The 18,474-nt window shown below is 48.1% G+C and overlaps 1 protein-coding gene across 1 annotated transcript; it reads right to left on the reverse strand.

Moving 5' to 3' along the window:
- Positions 1 to 2,739: 2,739 nt before the first annotated feature.
- On the reverse strand, positions 2,740 to 16,757 carry LOC140907023 (carboxypeptidase A1-like). Its single transcript, XM_073332124.1, has 11 exons — positions 16,693 to 16,757; positions 13,407 to 13,488; positions 11,961 to 12,095; positions 11,184 to 11,282; positions 9,270 to 9,371; positions 8,420 to 8,521; positions 7,297 to 7,407; positions 6,602 to 6,692; positions 4,615 to 4,814; positions 3,491 to 3,575; positions 2,740 to 2,927 (listed from the first exon to the last, which is right to left on the reverse strand). Exons 1-11 carry the CDS (start codon positions 16,755 to 16,757, stop codon positions 2,740 to 2,742), a joined length of 1,260 nt encoding a protein of 419 aa, XP_073188225.1.
- Positions 16,758 to 18,474: the final 1,717 nt, after the last annotated feature.

Below are 18,474 nucleotides of genomic sequence, written 5' to 3' on the forward strand. Positions count from 1 at the left end.
TGATACTGTGTTTCTCCCAGTAGAGGGCAGCAGCTCTCGGACACAAACACACATACAGTACACACCCAGCCCATTGCAAGTTGCATGTGTACACACACACACGTCCCGTTGCAACTTGCATGTCCACACACACACACACGCACACACACACAGAGGCTTGGGGGGCCCTGTAGGGAAGTGTGTGGTCTGGGTCTGGCTCTTCAGAAGAGCCAGACTGGAGCAAAGTGGGTTGAGCTGTGACTCGCAGCCTTGGGAAGCAGCCTGCTTTGTCTCTCTCTGCATTTGGTTGTTGTGTGTTAGAGTGCTAGCCTCTTAGAAATAGTGTCACATTGCAACCTTTTGGGGAAAGTATGTATGGTTTGTTTCTAGCTTTCTATGTGGGTGCTGCAATCATAACACAGGGGTTTTTTGCACTTTCCCTTGAAGCGTCTGGTACTGGTCACTGTTTGAGACAGGGTCTGGGCTAAATGGCCCTTGGGTCTGATCAAGTCTGGCAGGTCCTGAGTTCTGTGGCTGTGATCAATGGCTTGATGTCTAGTTGGCAGCCAGTATCAAGCAGAGTGCCCCAGGGGTCGGTCCTGGGGCCGGTTTTGTTCAACGTCTTTATTAATGATCTGGAGGATGGGGTGGATTGCACCCTCAGCAAGTTCGCACATGACACTAAGCTGTGGGGGAGAGGCAGATACACTGGAAGATAGGGACAGGGTCCAGAGTGACCTAGACGGATTGGGCCAAAGAAATCTGATGAGGTTCAACAAGGACAAGTGCAGAGTCCTGCACTTAGGACGGAAGAATCCCATGCACTGCTACAGGCTGGGGACCAACTGGCTAAGCGGCAGTTCTGCAGGAAAGGACCTGGGGATTACAGTGGATGAAAAGTTGGATATGAGTCAGCAGTGTGCCCTTGTTGCCAAGAAGGCTAACGGCATATTGGGCTGCATTAGTAGGAGCACTGCCAGCAGATCGAGGGAAGTGATTATTCCCCTCTATTCAGCACTGGTGAGCCACATCTGGAGTATTGTGTCCAGTTTGGGGCTCCCCACTACAGAAAGGCTGTGGACAAATTGGAGAGAGTCCAGCGGAGGGCAACAAAAATGATTAGGGGACTGGAACACATGACTTATGAGGAGAGGCTGAGGGAACTGGGATTGTTTAGTCTGCAGAAGAGACGAGTGAGGGGGGATTTGATTGCGGCCTTCAACTACCTGAAGGGGGGGTTCCAAAGAGGATGGAGCTTGGCTGTTCTCAGTGGTAGCAGACGATAGAACAAGGAGCAATGGTCTCAAGCTGCAGTGGGGGTGGTCTAGGTTAGATCTTAGGAAACACTATTTCACTAGGAGGGTGGTGAACCACTGGAATGGGTTCCCTAGGGAGGTGGTGGAATTTCCATCCTTAGAGGTTTTTAAGGCCCAGCTTGACAAAGCCCTGGCTGGGATGATTTAGTTGGGGTTGGTCCTGCTTTGAGCAGGAGGTTGGACCAGATGACCTCCTGAGGTCTCTTCCAACCCTAATCTTCTATGATTCTATGATTCTTCTGATGACGGTCAGCTCCAGAAGGCCTTACTAGATTCAGTTAACAAAGACTTCCTGGTGCTTATTCAGTGATCACCCTGAGATCAGGGGAACACAACAGAATCTTTTGTGTCCAGACATATCCTATAGCAGAGCCCAAGTGGAAGGTGAGTGCCCAGTAGCAGATGTGTTTTGGAGTGATTCGTCTCCTCCCCTGTGAGAGGCCCACATTAGGGGAACCCCTGAGCTCTAGCCACCTACCTCCTGCATGCTTACCAGAGTTCCGGCGGGGTTGCTTCCATGGCATTACTCCATATTTACATCAGTGTAAATGAAATTAGATGCTGGTGGACACAGACAGACCTTAGGGCTCCCTTTGGCTCTCTAGCTCCCAGATTTAATAGCAGCCTGTGCTTCCTACTGTCACCACATGAGGTCTCCCTAAGTCCTGACCTGGTCTCAGCCATTATGGAAGTAGGGTCGCCAACTGTCCAGTCGCACAAACCCAAACACCCTTGCCCCACTCCCTGCTGCCCCATCCCTTCCCTGAGGCCCCGCCCCTTCTCCAAGGCCCCACCCTATGCATCCCCCCTCCCTCCGTCGCTCGCTGTCCCCCACCCTCACTCACTTTCGCCAGGCTGGGCCAGGGGGTTGGGGTACAGGCTCTGGGCTGGGGCTGAGGGGTTCGGAGTGTGGCAGGAAGCTCTGGGCTCTGCGCTGGGGTTGGGGTGCAGGAGGGGGTTCAGGGTGCAGGCTCCAGCCGGCAGGTGCTTACCTCAGGTGGCTCCTGGTTGGCGGTGCAGTGGGGCTGAGGCAGGCTCTCTGCCTGCCCTGGCCCCACACTGCTCCCGGAAGCGGCTGCCATGTCCGACCCCTTGGGGAGGGGCGGGGGCTCCTCATGCTGGCCACGCCTGCAAGCGCCACGCCCACAGCTCCCTTTAGCCACAGTTCCCAGCCAATGGGAGCTGCGGAGTCGGTGCTTGGGGCGCAAGGAGCCTGTCTTAGCCCCGCTTCACCACCAGAGTTTTAGTGCCTAAAATCTCCTGGTTTGGCTTCAGTAGCCTTTGGGAGATAGAGCCTGATTCTGGGAGACTCCCAGCTTCCTAATGGAAAAAAAGGTGTGTAAATATCTAATGCAAGGCCGAATCCTTTATTTAATGTGACACTGACCCCCATCCATTGGCTTAACCACCTGCCCCGGGCCGCTGTTGTTCATGATGTGTTAGATTAATAGGGATTGTCCCGGACGTGCTCCATGATCTTCATTAGAGCCAGCCATGTTTCTTCAGCGGTGGGGATGATCTGGCTGGCTGGCAGGAGGAAGCCGTAGCGGCCGGTGTCTCGCAGCTCAAAGGTGTAGGAGTACTTGATCCCGTTGTCGTAGCTCCAGTCGACAGTGATGCCATCAGCACGGTCTGGAAAAAACAGAACCCAGGACATAGCGTTGGAACCAAGATTGCCATGTGAACAAAGCGGGAAAATTTCAGGCTCTGCTTACACAAGGTGTAAAGGGATTGCAAGAAATCATTGCTCTGAGCCTTCAGTGCTGTGTGCAATGCTTTGCATTCATCTGCTCACAACAGACATCACAGGCCTGGCACAAATATCCACGGTACTTGCGGGTTGCAGGTCTTGGTCTTCATCTCGGGTCCCCCTGAATATGTGCAATCTACAAACATTCAGTCCCCGTGTGAACAGAAAGCCACATGCCTTGGAACTGCCCTGGTTCATCCCCGCAATGCGGGGCTTTGCAATTGGAAGTCACCCAGATGCACATGGTCCCAGCACAAATTCTGAGCCCTGGTGCTTCACGGGTACAACTATAGTGAAGGCATGTGTGGTGGGCAGACAGTTCACAATAGTGCCGTCTGAGATAATATTGCTGGGAACCGTGCATCATTAGTTATTTGGAGAGGGAAAGTGAAGAAGAACATGGGTCTTCTTCAGCCCATCCCTGCCTGAAAGACAAACCACTTACAGATGGTGTCGATCGTGCTCCCATAGGTGTATTTAGTCCCATGTAATCCAGCTAAGGCAGCCACTGCCTCTCTGGCTAGATCATTCTGCAAACAAGAGAGTAAGAGGTGAATGGCTGAGAGGTTCTTGAATTCTTCCCTCCCTTCATGGAATAGCAGCATTCACACACATTTAGTGAATGGGAATAGTCTATTTAAATCCTGGGATGGGGGGGCGGAGCTCATCAAAGCAATGAAAGGCCCCACCCCCAAGATGCGGGCGGGGCCACAGAACCCAAAATTGAACAGAATATGGGGACAAAACATGAACACACAGGGATGAACAAGCAGAGAACCCTGGACGATGCCCACTGCTCCCAGAAGCAGTCCAAGGAGTCAGTGGATTCCCCCCAGAGGAAATCTAGCCCTGAAGACCAAAGTTCTCTATCTGTCCTTAGAAGAGGTGCATCATAGACAGCTTCTCCCACCCTGCCCTGTCCAAGTGGCTCAGACCCAGCTCCACAAAGGTATTTAGGCTCCTAATTTCCATTAAATTAGGAGCCTAAAAACCTTTGTGGATCTGGGCCTGAGCGCTGAGCTGGAGCGGGGAGGGCACCCCTCTGGCAGAGAGGTAAGCTCAGCCTCCAGACCCGTTTGTTCTGTTGCCAGGCTGATGAGAGTGCAACCAGGCTGGTGCTTTTGACGACAGGGATTCCTGTCCATTAGGAAGAGGCTGAAAGTGCCAACCCGTTTCAGAATCAGTTCCCAGATGGCCATGAGTTTCACTCACCCCCAGGGTCCAGCTTTGAAGCTAGGCTCGATGGGTATGTCTGCACTGCAGCTGGGAGGTGCAATTCCCAGCTTGGGTAGACATACGAGTTCTAGCTCCGCTGAGGCCTCGCACCCTAAAAATAGCACCCCTGAGTAGATACCTAGGATCTCAGACAGGGCTGTGCTTGGGCGGTCACCACCCAGGCCACTGTGGCCACACCGCTATTTTAACATGCTAGCTTAATCAAAGTTCACACCTACACCTCCCAACTGCAGCGTAGCTGTACCTTGTATCCAGCTAATCCCCAGAACCACCAGTCCCTAGCACACAGCTGGTTTAGCCCTCTCACTATTTGCTCATGAGAGCTGTTCTCACCAGTTCCTGATGGTCAGGAGCAGGCTCTGTCTTGTAGCCATAGGGGAACAACAGCATCTGGGAATAGCTGTGGATGGAGAGCAAGGCTTTCACATTGCCATGGCTCAGGACAAAGTCCACAATGGATTTCACTTCACTCTCAGAGTGAGGGTAAGGTCCGTGGTACGTTTCTACACAGGGATTGCTACTGGAACCAGGGCCTGTGATGAAATACATGTGGTGGCAAATGAAAAGACAGCAGATTTGTGAAAAGCGTGCATTTGCATGGGTGAGTAAAACATTTGTTTTTCTAAGGGGAAAAAAGCCCAAAGTAACTGAAGATTATTTCCTCAGTAATAAATGGGACAAGTCTCAGGTTTCTAATTGATATTTGCAAACACTCCGGAATCTGAGTCACTTCATCAGACAATGTTCCAGCATTTTAACAAGACTGTGCAGTGATGATTCACCTCTAATGTAACTCCACTAAACTCCCTTCATTAAACAGTAATTAATAAGATTATGTGAGTCCTGCAAAATAAAGCAATATTGCATTAGTCACCAACAGTGGCAGAATTGTGTGTTATTGTAGTACTAAGGTAGTGATCTAGGTCAGTGGTTCTCAAAGCCGGTCCGCCGCTTGTTCAGGGAAAGCCCCTGGCCCGCCGGGCCGCTTTGTTTACCTGCCGCGTCCGCAGGTTCAGCCGATCGCGGCTCCCACTGGCCGCAGTTCGCTGCTCCAGGCCAATGGGGGCTGCGGGAAGGGCGGCCAGCACGTCCCTTGGCCTGCTCCGCTTCCTGCAGCCCCCATTGGCCAGCAGCGGTGAACCGCGGCCAGTGGCAGCCGCGATCGGCCGAACCAGCGGACGCGGCAGGTAAACAAACTGGTCCGGCGTGCCAGGGGCTTTCCCTGAATAAGTGGCGGACCGGCTTTGAGAACCACTGATCTAGGTAACTCATATGTAGCATATACTAGTACGTGGTTTTAAGAACAAATTGAGTAGAGAATCCATATTCTAGGGTTGCCAGGTGTCTGGGTTTCTACCAGAAAGTTCGGTTGAAAGGGGACCTGTGCAGTGTCCGGTCAGTACTGCTGACTGGACACCAAAAATCCGGTTACCGCAGTAACCTGCCTCCACCGCCAGGAGGGCAGGAAGAGTACCTGCAGCTGGAGGAGCTCAGCTAATGGAGAGAAGCTTAATCTGAGGAACTGGCTCCCAGCTCCGGCAGAGGGATAGGTACAGGTGCTGCCAAGGGGAGAGATCCTGACAGCGCACAGTGTTTGAGGAGCAGGACTGGCAGCCAGGCTCGCTGCCCATAATGGCGCAGTGGGGCTTCTCAGCCTCCCAGAGCCCCAGCTCTTTCCGGCCCCTTGCTCTGGGGACTGACACCCCCCTCCACTCCTCTGTACCCCAATTAGGCGGGCAGGCTCCTTGTCAGCTCCTCCCAGCCAGGTCTGCAGGTGGCAGGTGAGTCCCGGAGAAGTGGAGAGAAAGAGAGTGACGGGGGAGTGACCGGAGGGGCCTGCAGTGTCCAGTTTTGAAAAATTGGAAAGTTGGCAACACTAATGATCAGAGGTGCCATCTTTCTGAGTTGCTGGGGGGCAGAGGAGCTGATCGGGGGGGCTGCCGGTGGGAGCTGAGCACCCACTATTATTTTTCCATGGGTGCGTCAGCCCCCCAGCACCCACAGAGTCGGTGCCTATGTAATAATGACTTCCTGTCAGACAGACAGCTGAGCAGATGATTCCATTTCCTGGACACAGCAGAACTTGCTACTCCAGTGTAACAGAGAATAATAAATACATATTTCATGTCTCTAATATAAGGAGCCTTGTGAGCTCTACTGATAATCCCAAAGCACGTCCTGTACCGAGTGCAGGGGACTGGACTGCAGGACCTCTCGAGGTCCCTTCCAGTCCTATGATTCTCTGACTCTATGTTTTCACAGTAAAAAGACAGACATTAGGAATGAATAACTATCTGACATGTCCATGGCCATTCTGTACCTCCGAAGCCAGCATCCCAGTTCCTGTTGGGGTCCACGCCACGGCAGGAAGATCCTGCATTGATGGACCGGGTCTTCCGCCACATGCGGTTCTAAGAGCAAGCACAAGGGGGAACCATGTGGTTTGATTAATGGAAAGATGCTAACAGTTGGGTCTCAAGTCATTTGCATCATTGCTCAGTTATTACACCACAGAGGCAGAAGGGTGTAAAGTTTGCAGTTGAACCAATGTGATGCGGTTTGGACTGTAAAAGTCGTTACCGCACTTGGGGACTCTAGCCAGTATGCCTCAGAGAGGCTGCAGCCAGAGCTTTTTCTGGAGCAGCCCCAAATATTTTGGTCCTGACATCCCAAATGAACCTGGGATCACCCCTTGTTTAAAGCAGGGGTGGGCAAAACATAGCCCACAGACCTAATTCGGCTCAGTTGCTCTTCTGCACAGCTTTCACCTCAACAGGCAGAAACCAAAGAGAAGGCTTGATGCGGTGGGAAGGAGATACACAGGGCTTGCAGATGGGTCATTGGCTCAGCGCAGTACCACAAAGATGCCCACCCCGCCCAAAAAAACCACGATGCCCCAAGAAGGGCCTGAGATGGCTGGTCCCTGAAGGCAGCCCTGCGTGTACTCATCATGCAGCCAAGCAGTGAGAACTCCTCTTCTCTCCGCTCTTTCCTCCTTCCCCCAGAGGCACTTACTGTGCTGTGTGTATAGGCAAACCCATCGGGATTGGTGACTATCTCAAAGAAGATGTCTACGGTGTCCAGGATGGCAGTCAGTGAGGCATCCTTGCCATATTCAGTGGCTATCTACATGGAGAGAAGGTCTGAATTACCCTGAATTCTCATTTTTCACAGGGTGAGGTCCTAACAACTAACTGGAGCTGATCTATTAAGGGTAACAGTGCAAAACAGAGTGATTATATGAGATTAGGCATAACATTAGGAGAATGGCAGAATCGTTGTCTGGAACTGTTGTCTGGAAGCTGAAGCCAGACATAAGAACATAAGAATGGCCCTACTGAGTCAGACAAAAGGTCCATCTAACCCAATACCCTTCCAACAGGTGCCCCAGAGGGAATGAACAGAACAGGTAATCGCCAAGTGATCCATCCCCTGTCGCTCATTCCCAGCTTCTGACAAATTCACATTAGAAATTAGTCCCACATTTTTAACAGTGATGGGGACTAACCATTGGGACTAGCTACCAAGGGAAGTGGTGGATTCTCCATCTCTTGATATCTTCAGATCAAGACTGGTTGCCTTTGTGGAAGAGATGATTTATCTAAACGCAAGTTATGCTTTAGTCCAGCACAAGCTTTTGGACTCAATACAGGGGCAACTTGGTGCAATTTAACAGCCTGTGATATACAGAAGGCCAGATGAGCTGATCTAATGGTCTCTTCTGGCATTATTCTCTATTAATCTATGAATCAGCTGGTGGGTCTCAGTCCAGTTTCTAGTGGACAAAGGTCCACATCGCCAAATCACCAGCAGGTGCTAATTTACCCATTTGTCTGCCATCTCTGCAAAGAGATCAAGTGGGATATGGAGAGTGAACGAGATTGCAGGTCAGTTATGTCCTCTCACCGCTAGAGATTGGTCCCATCCAGCGCTGTAATTGTGAAAAGTTTATTAATCTGCCCTGTTCTCAGTGACCCTCAGACTGAACCTGCCATATCTCAGCTCATTGGGCATTAAATATATTTAGTATTACTAAATCCCACCGGGTATAAATAATCCTGCCACAGTGCCAGAGGGCTGTTCTACATGACCTCTTGAGGTCCCTTTCAGCCCTACATGTCTATGGTTCTATGATTACCTTGTTGGCAGTCCACACTCCGGTCGCCTGGGTGATCCACTCTCGAGAGTGAATGCCAGTATCAATCCAGATTGCAGGACGGTTAACTCCTCCTGTGCTGAACTGCAGGAGAAGTCAGCAAACAGAACATGCCTATATTAACTGCAGTCTAGGCATCGGCTGGTACGTGCACTTATGCACATGTTTTACTGACAGAGTCAGGTGTTTGCTCTGATAGTGTAAATGCCTATAATTTAATATCTGGCTGGCGAGATTTTATGGAACCAGGTATCAGATAATCCCTCCCTCTCTGGATCGCTGGTGCAGTTTCTTCTGAGCTCGACTGAATTAATTTCTCAGTAAAAGTCAGCTGTAATTTTAGTAACTCTTCCCTAGTCTCTTGATGATTATAAAACCCAGAGATTCTTTTATCAATTCAGGGTCTTAAATCACATCTGACACATATCTGACATATCCGCCAAAGTGATTTTAAGAAAAAGGGCTTCAGCAGCCTGTTATGTCTCTCCATTGCTCCTCATTACATACCATCCATTGCTGCTCCCCCTCCCCCTAGTAAAGCTTTAGCCTGTGGACAGACTGCTCCAGAATCTATGTAATGTTAACTCTCTGCCTTTGCTAGAAATTCTTAAATTGTGCTAGTGAGCTATCTGAGTGAGGGAAAGGATGGATGTACCATCCACTGTGTGGTATGAATACATTTCCCTGCAGCTGTTGGTGCCAATGCCGCAGAGCACTAAAGTTCATGCTTAACTTGAAGCATGTGTGTAGGTTCTGTTGATTCCCATGGGATTACTCGTTCTGAGGCGCTTTGTTGTCATACTGAATGATTAACATTACGTGCACTACCTACCTTTAGCACATAAAGAGGTCGCTTTTCATAGCTCTGCCCGATCTGAATTTTGCTAACCAGGTCTGGATTTTCAGCCACAAGATTGTCCATCCAGCTGTAGATCTAAAAGGAAGAGTTGTCAGCGCATGCACGTTAAACTGGCCTTGTGGGTTTCTGTGACAGAATACATCCCTGCATTCACACCTTACACACCCTTGTAATCATCTTTGTATACGGTATGCCTTGTAAGATATAGTTGGAAAACTCGTAATTTGCTGGCCAGTATCGTCCTGATAAAATACATGTGGCAACATTGTGTGTGAAGTTATAAGATTTCCCTGTATGATGTTCAAAACTCACAGAGCATCAAACTGGTCAAACAGGCCTATCTTGACCAAATGAGTGTATGTTTGCCTTAATTTGCATTTAAACAGTAAACAGAATCATCACGTAGGAAGGAAAAACAAAGGAAGCTCAAACAAGTGGGAAAAAACAGCAGGGAACATCCTTCCACACAGACTTATTGTTTCCTAGTGCCAGCTGAAAATGTTTTTCAAGTGGGGGACTGAAACTATAAAAGGAGAGACAAACACCCTAACACACACACCCTCTCTGCCCGTCGCATTCTCTGCCCTTGAGAAGACAAAAGGAAACAGCCTTTGGACTTTGGGGTGGGGACCCTGACCTGATGAGTTTGGACACTAACCTTGCTGGAAGCATGTGGCGAGAATTTTTGCTTGAATCTAATATAATTTGTTAAGTTAGGCACTAGCTAGCATTTTATCTTTATTTTTCTTGTAACCATTTCTGCCTGTTACACCTCATTACTTGTACTCACTTAAAATCTATCTCTTTGTAGTTAATAAATCTTTGTAGTTTTACTGTTTTATCTAATGCAATATGTTTAAGATGAAGTGTCTGGGTAACTCCATTTAAGACAATACACTGGCATACTATGCCTTTAAAGGAATAATGGGCTTAAAATTTTCTACTGTCCAGGAGCGGGCTGGGACACACAGGACATACATTTATGGGCAAAAATCTGGGACTGGGGGTATGTCGGGGTCATCCTGCAGTATAACCCAGGCTGGTGAGGGCCAGAGTATGGCTGGCAAGCTGCAGTTACACATAGACACTCAGGGGTTGACTTGCATGTTGGAAGGCTGTTTGTGAGCAGCCCAGGTGAGAGCTACTTCAGCAAGGCATTGTAAGGCATGCAAGGCTGCAGGGCAGGGGTGACACAGCCCCACACTGCATTGAATTGTACCCCAGTATGTCACAGTTTTCATCCTTTGTTCTCAGGTAACACGGGGTTCTCAGCCCCTGTGTGGTGAGCAGCAGTTGCCTACAGACATTGAGCCCCTGGTATTTTACACATCAAGGGTCTTCCACTAGACTAGATTTGCTTTGCCTCTTATTCCTGGATGCCAGAAGGCCCCCTACACCATGGAATTAATTCCCCTGGGTCCTCCCACACAACAACAATGGGAGCCAGTTTGAAGGATTCCAGGAGGCCTCTGTGGACCACTGTATGACAATTGTTGAGAACACCTGATATCACACAAAGTTCCATCATCCACCATGAAGCCGGTGCTCTGATTACATCTGAACTTTGGATCCACAAATGAGGTGAAATGGGTCTCTCAGCAGAGAAGGTAACTGCTGGGAGAATAATTAGCTAGCTACAAAGGCAGAAAGGAATGATTGTTGGGTCTCCTGGCTGGAAGTTTTGCTTCCAGTCTGGGGAGAAGGGACCTAGAAGAAAAAGATCTCTTCAGCATAACCCTCTCTGAGAGGATCTCCCAACCACATTCTCCACTAAATGCCTACAGCATGATTCCGTATTTAGAGCCACAGAACCGGCCACAATATGGCCTTACCATCCGAGCACATTCCCCAAAGGAAACGAAGAGAACACACTGCAAAGGAAAGTACCTCTTCAATGGTGTGGTAGGAAGAGAAGTTGAAGCTGTTGCTGCTTCTCTCGAACTTCCTGGACACCATCATGGCCTCTTTTTCCTCATCCAGTAATTCCTTTGGAAAAAAAAACCACACAACCATATACAGGGAAGAGGGGAGCATTTGTATATTTTTTCACATGGAACGTATTATGGCCCCACATATACAAACACCAGAGGGAACTGAACCTGAGCCCTTTAGTATTAGAGGCACAAGCCCCTAGCAGTTAAGCTCAGGGATCACCTCCTTCAGGCCTATCTAGTAAGCTGTTATAGTCAGTGAGGTCAACCACTAGTGGGCGTTATCACATTCACTAAACTAGTACATGTATATACAAAGAACATCTTTAAACATTCAGTTTAAAACTCAGTGTTCAATTGCCCCTCAGATCAAATCTCCTCTCTACAAAAAGGTGTTAAAGAATTTAATGCTCATGAAAAGTGCTGGAGAATGAAGGCCTTCACATATCAACAGAGCAAGAACAGCAAGGGCAGCAGCTTCCCTCCCAATATCCTGGGGATGTACTCTAGACCCTGGACCTGGAGGGGCTAGTTTCAGGGATGAGATGGTAGTTCCATCTCATTCACTCCCTTGTCCTCTTTGCTGAACCTCCCCCAAAAACTCATCATCCAACTCATCATTTTTCTTATTCTGTCTGTCTTTCCTCACCTAACTCACATCCAGTTCAGACCACATCCAGGGTGGTGATGTTCCTTTCTTGCACATGGCCATATACGCTGCAGGAGTCCTTACCTGCACATCATCTACTGTGATTGTATACGGAATGGTGTTAGACTCCAGCAAGACTTTGACTGCTTGGAGGCTATGGAAGGGGACTCTCACATCCACTGGGAGACTAGGCTTGGTGGGGCTAAGCCAATAGTCAATCTGATTTAGAAAAGAGAAGTAAGGTTAGCATCATCCAAGGCTCTGTATTGCTCTACCTAGAGCTCTCCAGACACTGCAGAACAAGTGAATTTGGTTAACACAATCAGTGATGTTAGTTAATAATATTATAATAATATCTTGTATTTATATAGTGCCTTTTATCCTTAAGGATCCCCAAGTGGGGTGTATGTGTGTGTCTGTGTGTGTGTGTGTATACCACTTGGGGATCCTTAAGGATAAAAGGCACTATATAAATATATATATACACACACAAATATATATATATACACAAGAATGACTTCAGCTGCCACTGAAATGCAGCCACCTCTAAGGTGGAACATGGCAGCTGTTTAACAGAACACAGCAACACTACCAGAGCTGGGTGAATTATTCATTGCAAATAATTTATTCATTTACTTTAGCCCTTTTTTTCCAATTGCAAATTGCTCATGAACAGATCAAGATTTTTACAAATTTGTTCCTCATTCACTATTATTCGATGGATGTTTTATATAAGCATATCTTGGCCTATGAGTCACTTCTCAGTCATTTGCTGTGAAGGTTGCTTTGAATAGTCACTATTTGTGACTTGAGTTGTTTTAAATGGACATACAGGCCACTCGGTGTTGTTTCTGTTCCCCGATTGGATTAATTTAACTCTTCAAATCAGGTTTTCAGTGCAAATGCTCATAATTCCAAATTTAAAATCTGCTTTGTATGAATATTCTGCAATATTTGCTCACACATTGCTGCTCCAGCCCGTAAACTTGTCTGCTAGAATAGTCTGAGGAAGTCAACATGAAAAAGGGTCAACACAGAAGAAGCAAATTGATTCTGAGATTCAAAATCATTTGGGCAGCATTAGTCCAGCTCTAAACACTGCGCAACTGAGATTTTAAAGTGCTGAAGAATAAATAATACCTCAGTTAGGAGGGGGAATTCGAGACTGCGGAATTGAATTACCTGGTAAAATGCTGGTATGTGTTCCCCAGCTCTTGAGAAAAGTGACAACAGGTCTTTAGTAACCACAAGTGGCCAGGATCTCCTCTTTAAATCTGTTAAGACAGCACTTGCTACATCATGTTGCCCTTAAGTGCATGCTCAGGCATTGGATCGGGACATTGATAGAGGGGGCAAGGCTGCTGTCGACAGAATCACCAACTTCCTGCAGTGCTCTGGCTTTTCTAGGGATGCCTCTTAGTCAAGCATGAGCAAGTTCTGACCCTCCTACCACCTGACAGTAGAGGAGATCACAGCCCAAGGCCCTGTGGCTTTAGCTCAGTTACAGAGAGTGTCTACCTCAGTTCTTACCTGAAGGTCTTCCAGCTCTTCTAGGTCCCTGAGTAATACAATCTGCTCTTCATTGCTGGCCCTGATGCGGAGAACCTGATCTCTGGAGAAGACAAAGCCACAAGAACAGACAGAAGGTATTTGCGACTGATGACAACAAGCCAGCAACAGATCAGATGGGCTAATAGCCAGGATATCAGAGTGGTGTGCTGAAGTTTACAGTGGAATTTGATGTGAGGAGGTCTGGAGGTTTAGGAGTTAAGGCATGTACAGAAGTTTTAAAATGTTACAAGCCGATTAGAGGTCTGGCATGGGGACCAAGAGGGCTGTGATGGGAGAGAAAACAGTTGCTGGGGACACCTGCTGTATTAATGTAGATGGAATAAATGGGCCAAAGGTGTTAAGATAACCTCGTCACTGTCCAACATTAACAGTGTTAAACAAAGTTTGGAGTTTGGTATACAGAGACAGCAATTCTGGGCCCCAGGGCCGTTCCTGGAGGGGCTGGGCCCGGGTGGAAGTGACGAATCCATCACTTCTGGGACCGACCGTGCTGGCCAATCGCGCTGGCCCAGAAGGCCCCACAAAGCGCAGGGCCCAGAGCAGTCCCATGCACCTAGGAGCCTTGCGGCCTGCCTGGGCCCTTTTAAATTGGCCGGGCCCCTGGGCAATTGCCCCCTTTCTTCCCCTCCCCCCTGTCTGTGGGCCTGTTACTGGGCAATAGGGGTGAAAGTAACTTAAAGGGTGTAGGGTGGCCGGGCTCCTGGACAAGGGGGTGGGGCGGCTCTGGGCCCACCAAAGAGGCGTGGCCTCTGTCAGAAGGGGTGGGGCTGCGGGCAGACCCCCCCAGCCAGTCCTTCAGCACTGCCTGGCCCGTGCCATCCGGGGCTCCGGCCTCTACCGTGCCAGCGGCCGGAGCCTTAGGCCCTTTAAATCGCTGCCAGAGCCACAGGCCCTTTAAATCACCAGGCCCCGGGGCAGCTGCCCCTTTTGCACCCCTGTCAGAGGCCCTGTTGGTTTAAGGTCAGCTGTGTACCGGCCCATACCAGTGGCCACTTTCTTACTGGTACGCCATACCAGCCTGTACCAGCTTACTTTCACCTCTGCGGTGGGCAAACACATAATTAAAAATCCTTTTCACTGTAATAAAGATACAGAATAAATATAATAAAGATACAGAAAAGATAAAGATACAGAAAAGAAGGAAAAAGAGTTAAAGCCTTCGACATGTAAAGTATTAAGTAAGGCTTTCATTTTAACAACATCCCTTGTTCCCTTTCCAGTTAGCTGGAGAGCATTTTTAGAAAGAAAAGTCCCCTTGTTTGACCGTCTCTCAGATGGTATCAAAGATGGTGATAACTGTCCTTTTGGGGAAAGAAGAAGTTAGTGGAGATGGGCTGCAGTTGAGATATTGTTGCTCTTGTTAAAGTCCAGTCCCGTTTCATCCCAGGTGGTGTTTGGAATTCAACTAGTAGAGGTGGTGATGTCATCTGGGTCCTCTCTCTGGCCCCGGCCGGTCAGGACGTCCCTCAGGATTAGGATGACGAAGGCCCAGGGTCCCAGAGGTGGAAGCCATGATGGTGAAGCTCGCTCCAATAGCCAATTCTTCTCTCTAAGTCTTTCTTTAAGGCCCCACAAAGGGTGTGGTGTCCATCCCCTTCATTTTGTCCACCAACGAGGCCTAGTTTCCAACACAACAATTTTGGTCCGTTGGGATCTGGTTCTACACTTTTCTTGTTTACCAAGCAAGATCTTCACACAGTCCTTGAGTTATATCAGGAGTCCTGTTGGTTTGGACTAATTCAGTCTGTCTCCCTTCTATACCTTTTCCCATCAACATTCTTTGTTACCCGTTATTGTGACATCTTATGAACTTACATTCAGTTTTTACAGTCGAACTCACAGTTTGGCTAAATTTCTAAGAAAAGTGATCACAACATACCCTCATGGCCCAGGACTGATACAGTTCAAATGGACATTGAAATCCTTGCTTTTGTCATGAGACCTTCCCAGAAAGCTAGAAAGTATCTATCAGGAGGCTGACATCTACTAGGACTTGGACAACAAGGTTAATCACAAATCAGCCATCGTAACTTTGCTTGCCTAGAATATTTTGGGAGTTATTTCAGATTAATTTTAAAGGGCACGTAGAAAAAACCAGGCTGATTCAAAACAGCCAATGAGATCTCATGACACACAGATGTCATGATAAATTAAATCATGTCTTCTTAATAATCTCCCAGGGGAAAGTGGTGGAAACCTCATTGTTCCAGATATTTAAAACTGGACTTTGTGAAACACTGGAGATTACACTGAAGGGAATAATTATGCTTCTGCCAGGAGATGGACTAGATTATCTAAGGGTGTTTTCCATACATCTTTTTCATTTCTAATTTCTATTATCCTAAAAGAAGATATTAGTTCCAAATCGTTCTTAGAGGATCTCAGTTCCAAATTAAATCTGAATGACATGGCCAGGAAAAAGGTATTTTAGAAAACACCTTGCCCACTCCAGCATTGCATGTGCAAAACACATAAGAAGAGCCTTTGAGTATATAAACTTTTATTTACCTGAAAAAGCAAACCTAGGTATTGCCATCAGAAGAACCATTAGAAGGGTCCTTCAGGCTTCAGAGGCCATGTGGACAGATCTTTGTTTCTTCAGTTTCCCAGAAGTCTCTATTCAGTCCTTACTCAGAGAATGCTCCCACTGAAGTCCTGAGGTAGGTCTGCCATACTAGGCCAGAAAAATTAGAGGTGGAAAAAACCTAATGGGTCATCTAATCTATTGGCTATTCCATCTGTAGCAAGTACAAAATTGTTCCCTACATTCAGAGTCAGAAACATTGTTTGATAATCCTCCACCCAAAGCCTTTTACTAGCTCAAAACCATCAGAGGGAGGTGTGGGGGAAGCTCATGTCATTGTCCTTTTTTAGTGCTGGGGCAAGCTGACCAATATATATCCCTGGAGATTTCAATTGTCTGTTTACCTCAAGGAAAAATACAGCACAGGCCAGGGGAGTGCAAACATCCATACATCGTTCTGCCAGTGTGCTTCAGACAGGATCTGGAGGTTCCACTTCTATGGGGAGAGGATAGTGGGTTCTCCATGGTGCCTTCAGATCTTGGCTTTTTTGATGAGACCGACAGGGCAGTGTGGACACCTGCCCACTAGGAAATGGAGTGAGACCACAAAGACCACCAAGTAGTGATCAGGAAATAAACACTTCCTACACAGGCTGGTTCAGGCATATGGGTAAATGCTTCCAAGCTCATAACCAGTCCCCTGAGTCCCTCTGTACTCACCCCACAAAGAGCTTTTGGCTGAAGGCAGCAGCCAAAAGAACACCAAAAACCAGAAGCCCCTTCATGATCAGCAATGAGAGATTGTCACTCAGCCCCACTTCCTATATATTGTGGTTTTCCAGCTATACTTTCTCAAGGACCCTTCCTTTCAGGGGCTGTTATTCATGTCCATTCTGAGCACAGAGGCAGAGATAATGCTGCAAATAAATTAATCAAAACCATTTCCCAGGGACAGATATGTTTGTTTGTTTGTTTGGAGAAGAAAATAAAGCGTGTGATTTGCACACCTGAGCCAACAAACATTTTCCTTAGACTTTGTGACAAGCTCTCCTAAAACGAGCTTTGCATGATGTCACTGTTGCATGTTCTCTAACCAATAATCGCCAGGGGTATTTGCAATGGTATTTTTGAGATAGCACCTCAGGGAATGGGCTGACCTTGCACTCTTTCCCCTAATTCCCATCAGTAGGGGCAGGGCTGCAGGCTGATTGCCACAGACAGTGCTTCATCCTCAAGAACAGAAGTCTGGTGACTTGAAATTGATGTGATAACAAATCCCTCGTCACCTGAGACTTCACGGCTGGCATTGTGCTGCGCGCACCCACCTAGAAGTTCATCATTGTCACTGTGGCCACTTGGACCTCCATGGCCAGGGCAGGGATAGAACTCACTTCAAGACTATCCTGCTCCAAAAAGCTTGGGTTGCTCCTACCCAAGCTACGGAAGGCCCATTGTTGACAGTAGAAGGTTTGTGACGCACAGCTGGACAGTGCTGATTACGTTCTCAGAGCAGTGTTTCTCAACAACCGGTCTGTGGACGGGCGCCAGTCCCCGAGATCTCCCCGAAGGCAGCAAGCCGGGCCTTGGTCAGCGCTTAATTTGTAATGAAAGAGATGCTGGGGCTCCAGCACTTTGTTTACATTCAGAACTGACACAGCAGGCCCAGAAGTGCCAGGCCTAGTGATGTCAGCGCTCAGCCCTGGCACAAATTAAGTACTGTCCCTGGTATCAAAAAGGCTGCGAAACACTTCCCACGAGGGCGGTGGCCCACTCACGCTCACCAGCCCTTTACACTACTTGTTCGCAAGAGTTCGTTGGAAGGTTTAAAAGTGAAGCTCTGTTGTGACAAGTGACAGTGTAAAAACGGCACCTTCTTATCACTTGTAGTGCTGCAGCACCTGGGCGCCCTAGACGTGGACAAGACCCTCACTGCGCTAGGTGCTGTACAAGCACAGAATACACAAGTGGGAGAGGGACAGGTACACCTTAAGAACGCAACCAGGCTTGGAGATTGCAGTACTAGCCAAGCAGAGAGATGAGCCTAATGTAGCCACGGCTCGATGGGCAAAAAATCCTTTACCAATCCAGTAGTGAATCCCTTTATCTAGCTATGTGTCTAGCGATCTGTCTATCTAATGTGCCACCTGATTAATGTCCAGGCACTGGTCTTATGTCCCTTAAGTCTGAATAAATATTACATTCTTCCACAAAATATGAATTTGTCTTCCAGTCCAACATGGGAAGGGAGTGAGTAACCCACCAGCTGCTGGGAATGCAAGAGGACACACAGATAAGCCTGTTACATGTTGATTGACAAATTGTTACCCCAGAGGAAGAAAACACTAATCTCTGGTCCTTATGTGGCTTGGATCCATGACCATGAGCTGCCCTCAGATTGTTCTCAAGCTAGGATAAATCGGCTTGCTGAGTAATTAAACAGGGCCACCACCAAGCAGCTGCTCCAAATGAGTCTGAGGTGGGAGCAGAGCGATCAGTGTGTCA

Source organism: Lepidochelys kempii, chromosome 1 (assembly GCF_965140265.1).
Source record: "Lepidochelys kempii isolate rLepKem1 chromosome 1, rLepKem1.hap2, whole genome shotgun sequence".
Taxonomy (NCBI): Eukaryota; Metazoa; Chordata; order Testudines; family Cheloniidae; genus Lepidochelys; species Lepidochelys kempii.